The sequence below is a fragment of the Oncorhynchus nerka genome, unplaced genomic scaffold (assembly GCF_034236695.1).
Source record: "Oncorhynchus nerka isolate Pitt River unplaced genomic scaffold, Oner_Uvic_2.0 unplaced_scaffold_917, whole genome shotgun sequence".
NCBI lineage: Eukaryota > Metazoa > Chordata > Actinopteri > Salmoniformes > Salmonidae > Oncorhynchus > Oncorhynchus nerka.
Genome location: NW_027040387.1, coordinates 213,055 through 219,836, shown reverse-complemented (window position 1 = coordinate 219,836; position 6,782 = coordinate 213,055). Strand labels below are relative to the sequence as shown.

The window sequence follows — 6,782 nt, the reverse complement described above, 5'->3', positions numbered from 1 at the left end:
GTATATATGGTCCAGGGTCTGTAGGGGGATGTGACCCCAGACTGATGTATTTATGGTCCAGGGTCTGTGGGGGGGATGTGAACCCAGATGGATGTATACATGGTCCAGGGTCTGTGGGGGGATGTGAACCCAGACTGATGTATATATGGTCCAGGGTCTGTATGACATCATTCTGAAATGGATTAAACGTTTATAAGGTCTATATGTGTCTTAACGCCTGTCTACACATGGTTTGAGCGTGTCTCTCGCTGGTATATATTCCCCTCTATATGTGTCCTCCTGTCTCTAGCTGGTATATATTCCCCTCTATATGTGTCCTCCTGTCTCTAGCTGGTATATATTCCCCTCTATATGTGTCCTCCTGTCTCTAGCTGGTATATATTCCCCTCTATATGTGTCCTCCTGTCTCTATCTGTTATATATTCCCCTCTATATGTGTCCTCCTGTCTCTAGCTGATATATATTCCTCTCTAAATGTTCCTTGACTCCTGTCTCCACGTGGTTTGAGCGTGTCTCCATGCTGGCTATTCTTCTGAACTGTGTGACGTTGGGAATGTTCCAGCCCTGTGACGACGTTCACTGTCTCAACAACCGCTGCTCTTTCCTACAGGTAAGTTGGCTCCTTACGTACAAATTCTACTTCTTATTTTTATTTGGGACAGTGAAGCTAACGTTTATATGTCAAATTAGCTTCTATACTCCAGTATTTTGGATAAAGAGAATCAAGGGTTTCGTGTGAGACAACGGTTTAACTTCTCTGGGATATATAGCATCTCGCCTCTCTGGGATATGTAGCATCTCGCCTCTCTGGGATATGTAGCATCTCGCCTCTCTGGGATATGTAGCATCTCGCCACTCTGAGATATGTAGCATCCCACCTCTCTGGGATATGTAGCATCTCGCCTCTCTGGGATATGTAGCATCTCACCTCTCTGGGATATGTAGCATCTCCCTCTCTGGGATATGTAGCATCCCGCCTCTGGGATATGTAGCATCCCACCTCTCTGGGATATGTAGCATCCCGCCTCTCTGGGATATGTAGCATCTCACCTCTCTGGGATATGTAGCATCTCACCTCTCTGGGATATGTAGCATCTCGCCTCTCTGGGATATTTAGCATCTCACCTCTCTGGGATATGTAGCATCTCACCTCTCTGGGATATGTAGCATCCCCTTCTCTGGGATATGTAGCATCTCGCCTCTCTGGGATATGTAGCATCCCACCTCTCTGGGATATGTAGCATCTCACCTCTCTGGGATATGTAGCATCCCACCTCTCTGGGATATGTAGCATCTCGCCTCTCTGGGATATGTAGCATCTCGCCTCTCTGGGATATGTAGCATCTCAGCTCTCTGGGATATGTAGCATCCCACCTCTCTGGGATATGTAGCATCTCGCCTCTCTGGGATATGTAGCATCTCGCCTCTCTGGGATATGTAGCGTCTCGCCTCTGGGATATGGAGCATCTCACCTCTCTGGGATATGTAGCATCCCACCTCTCTGGGATATGTAGCATCTCACCTCTCTTGGATATGTAGCATCTCGACTCTCTGGGATATTTAGCATCTCACCTCTCTGGGATATGTAGCATCTCACCTCTCTGGGATATGTAGCATCCCCCTTCTCTGGGATATGTAGCATCTCGCCTCTCTGGGATATGTAGCATCCCACCTCTCTGGGATATGTAGCATCTCACCTCTCTGGGATATGTAGCATCCCACCTCTCTGGGATATGTAGCATCTCGCCTCTCTGGGATATGTAGCATCTCGCCTCTCTGGGATATGTAGCATCTCACCTCTCTGGGATATGTAGCATCTCACCTCTCTGGGATATGTAGCATCCCCCTTCTCTGGGATATGTAGCATCTCGCCTCTCTGGGATATGTAGCATCTCACCTCTCTGGGATATGTAGCATCTCGCCTCTCTGGGATATGTAGCATCTCACCTCTCTGGGATATGTAGCATCTCGCCTCTCTGGGATATGTAGCAACCACCTTACATCTCTACTAGGCCCGTCTGAAGATGAAACCACCTTACATCTCTACTAGGCCCGTCTGATGAAACCACCTTACATCTCTACTAGGCCCGTCTGATGAAACCACCTTACATCTCTACTAGGCCCGTCTGATGAAACCACCTTACATCTCTACTAGGCCCGTCTGATGAAACCACCTTACATCTCTACTAGGCCCGTCTGATGAAACCACCTTACATCTCTACTAGGCCCGTCTGATGAAACCACCTTACATCTCTACTAGGCCCGTCTGATGAAACCACCTTACATCTCTACTAGGCCCGTCTGAAGATGAAACCACCTTACATCTCTACTAGGCCCGTCTGATGAAACCACCTTACATCTCTACTAGGCCCGTCAGATGAAACCACCTTACATCTCTACTAGGCCCGTCTGATGAAACCACCTTACATCTCTACTAGGCCCATCTGATGAAACCACCTTACATCTCTACTAGGCCAGTCTGAAGATGAAACCACCTTACATCTCTACTAGGCCCGTCTGATGATGAAACCACCTTACATCTCTACTAGGCCCGTCTGATGATGAAACCACCTTACATCTCTACTAGGCCCGTCTGATGAAACCACCTTACATCTCTACTAGGCCCGTCTGATGAAACCACCTTACATCTCTACTAGGCCCGTCTGATGATGAAACCACCTTACATCTCTACTAGGCCCGTCTGATGAAACCACCTTACATCTCTACTAGGCCCGTCTGATGATGAAACCACCTTACATCTCTACTAGGCCCGTCTGATGAAACCACCTTACATCTCTACTAGGCCCGTCTGATGATGAAACCACCTTACATCTCTACTAGGCCCGTCTGATGAAACCACCTTACATCTCTACTAGGCCCGTCTGATGATGAAACCACCTTACATCTCTACTAGGCCCGTCTGATGAAACCACCTTACATCTCTACTAGGCCCGTCTGATGAAACCACCTTACATCTCTACTAGGCCAGTCTGATGAAACCACCTTACATCTCTACTAGGCCCGTCTGATGATGAAACCACCTTACATCTCTACTAGGCCCGTCTGATGAAACCACCTTACATCTCTACTAGGCCCATCTGATGAAACCACCTTACATCTCTACTAGGCCCGTCTGATGATGAAACCACCTTACATCTCTACTAGGCCCGTCTGATGAAACCACCTTACATCTCTACTAGGCCCGTCTGATGATGAAACCACCTTACATCTCTACTAGGCCCGTCTGATGAAACCACCTTACATCTCTACTAGGCCCGTCTGATGATGAAACCACCTTACATCTCTACTAGGCCCGTCTGATGAAACCACCTTACATCTCTACTAGGCCCGTCTGATGAAACCACCTTACATCTCTACTAGGCCCGTCTGATGAAACCACCTTACATCTCTACTAGGCCCGTCTGATGATGAAACCACCTTACATCTCTACTAGGCCCGTCTGATGAAACCACCTTACATCTCTACTAGGCCCGTCTGATGAAACCACCTTACATCTCTACTAGGCCCGTCTGATGAAACCACCTTACATCTCTACTAGGCCCGTCTGATGATGAAACCACCTTACATCTCTACTAGGCCAGTCTGATGAAACCACCTTACATCTCTACTAGGCCCGTCTGATGAAAACCACCTTACATCTCTACTAGGCCCGTCTGATGATGAAACCACCTTACATCTCTACTAGGCCCGTCTGATGATGAAACCACCTACATCTCTACTAGGCCCGTCTGATGAAACCACCTTACATCTCTACTAGGCCCGTCTGATGAAACCACCTTACATCTCTACTAGGCCCGTCTGATGAAACCACCTTACATCTCTACTAGGCCCGTCTGATGATGAAACCACCTTACATCTCTACTAGGCCCGTCTGATGAAACCACCTTACATCTCTACTAGGCCCGTCTGATGATGAAACCACCTTACATCTCTACTAGGCCCGTCTGATGAAACCACCTTACATCTCTACTAGGCCCGTCTGATGAAAACCACCTTACATCTCTACTAGGCCCGTCTGATGAAACCACCTTACATCTCTACTAGGCCCGTCTGATGAAACCACCTTACATCTCTACTAGGCCCGTCTGATGATGAAACCACCTTACATCTCTACTAGGCCCGTCTGATGAAACCACCTTACATCTCTACTAGGCCCGTCTGATGATGAAACCACCTTACATCTCTACTAGGCCCGTCTGATGAAACCACCTTACATCTCTACTAGGCCCGTCTGATGAAACCACCTTACATCTCTACTAGACCAGTCTGAAGATGAAACCACCTTACATCTCTACTAGGCCCGTCTGATGAAACCACCTTACATCTCTACTAGGCCCGTCTGAAGATGAAACCACCTTACATCTCTACTAGGCCCGTCTGATGAAACCACCTTACATCTCTACTAGGCCCGTCTGATGAAACCACCTTACATCTCTACTAGGCCCGTCTGATGAAACCACCTTACATCTCTACTAGGCCCGTCTGATGATGAAACCACCTTACATCTCTACTAGGCCAGTCTGATGAAACCACCTTACATCTCTACTAGGCCCGTCTGATGATGAAACCACCTTACATCTCTACTAGGCCCGTCTGATGAAACCACCTTACATCTCTACTAGGCCCACTGATGAAACCACCTTACATCTCTACTAGGCCCGTCTGATGATGAAACCACCTTACATCTCTATTAGGCCCGTCTGATGATGAAACCACCTTACATCTCTACTAGGCCCGTCTGATGAAACCACCTTACATCTCTACTAGGCCCGTCTGATGAAACCACCTTACATCTCTACTAGACCAGTCTGAAGATGAAACCACCTTACATCTCTACTAGGCCCGTCTGATGATGAAACCACCTTACATCTCTACTAGGCCCGTCTGATGAAACCACCTTACATCTCTACTAGGCCCGTCTGATGAAACCACCTTACATCTCTACTAGGCCCGTCTGATGATGAAACCACCTTACATCTCTACTAGGCCCGTCTGATGAAACCACCTTACATCTCTACTAGGCCCGTCTGATGAAACCACCTTACATCTCTACTAGGCCAGTCTGAAGATGAAACCACCTTACATCTCTACTAGGCCCGTCTGATGATGAAACCACCGTACATCTCTACTAGGCCCGTCTGATGATGAAACCACCGTACATCTCTACTAGGCCCGTCTGATGATGAAACCACCTTACATCTCTACTAGGCCCGTCTGATGATGAAACCACCGTACATCTCTACTAGGCCCGTCTGAAGATGAAACCACCTTACATCTCTACTAGGCCCGTCTGATGATGAAACCACCTTACATCTCTACTAGGCCCGTCTGATGAAACCACCTTACATCTCTACTAGGCCCACTGATGAAACCACCTTACATCTCTACTAGGCCCGTCTGATGATGAAACCACCTTACATCTCTACTAGGCCAGTCTGATGATGAAACCACCTTACATCTCTACTAGGCCCGTCTGAAGATGAAACCACCTTACATCTCTACTAGGCCCGTCTGATGATGAAACCACCTTACATCTCTACTAGGCCCGTCTGATGATGAAACCACCTTACATCTCTACTAGGCCCGTCTGAAGATGAAACCACCTTACATCTCTACTAGGCCCGTCTGATGAAACCACCTTACATCTCTACTAGGCCCGTCTGATGAAACCACCTTACATCTCTACTAGGCCCGTCTGATGATGAAACCACCTTACATCTCTACTAGGCCCGTCTGATGATGAAACCACCTTACATCTCTACTAGGCCAGTCTGAAGATGAAACCACCTTACATCTCTACTAGACCCGTCTGATGAAACCACCTTACATCTCTACTAGGCCCGTCTGATGATGAAACCACCTTACATCTCTACTAGGCCCGTCTGATGATGAAACCACCTTACATCTCTACTAGGCCCGTCTGATGAAACCACCTTACATCTCTACTAGGCCCGTCTGATGATGAAACCACCTTACATCTCTACTAGGCCCGTCTGATGAAACCACCGTACATCTCTACTAGGCCAGTCTGAAGATGAAACCACCTTACATCTCTACTAGGCCCGTCTGATGAAACCACCTTACATCTCTACTAGGCCCGTCTGATGATGAAACCACCTTACATCTGTACTAGGCCCGTCTGATGATGAAACCACCTTACATCTCTACTAGGCCCGTCTGATGATGAAACCACCTTACATCTCTACTAGGCCCGTCTGATGATGAAACCACCTTACATCTCTACTAGGCCCGTCTGATGAAACCACCTTACATCTCTACTAGGCCCGTCTGATGAAACCACCTTACATCTCTACTAGGCCCGTCTGATGATGAAACCACCTTACATCTCTACTAGGCCCGTCTGATGAAACCACCTTACATCTCTACTAGGCCCGTCTGATGAAACCACCTTACATCTCTACTAGGCCCGTCTGATGATGAAACCACCTTACATCTCTACTAGGCCCGTCTGATGAAACCACCTTACATCTCTACTAGGCCCGTCTGATGATGAAACCACCTTACATCTCTACTAGGCCCGTCTGATGAAACCACCTTACATCTCTACTAGGCCCGTCTGATGAAACCACCTTACATCTCTACTAGACCAGTCTGAAGATGAAACCACCTTACATCTCTACTAGGCCCGTCTGATGATGAAACCACCTTACATCTCTACTAGGCCCGTCTGATGAAACCACCTTACATCTCTACTAGGCCCGTCTGATGATGAAACCACCTTACATCTCTACTAGGCCCGT

The 6,782-nt window shown here is 47.8% G+C and overlaps 1 protein-coding gene across 1 annotated transcript in view; it reads left to right on the top strand.

Moving 5' to 3' along the window:
• Positions 1-499: 499 nt before the first annotated feature.
• Positions 500-6,782, top strand: part of LOC135570709 (voltage-dependent T-type calcium channel subunit alpha-1H-like) — a 126,857-nt gene continuing 120,574 nt past the window's right edge. The window contains exon 1 of the mRNA XM_065016669.1: positions 500-610. Within this exon, the coding sequence (XP_064872741.1) occupies positions 518-610 (93 nt within the window). The 5' untranslated portion in view covers positions 500-517. The remainder of the gene's footprint in view (positions 611-6,782) is intronic.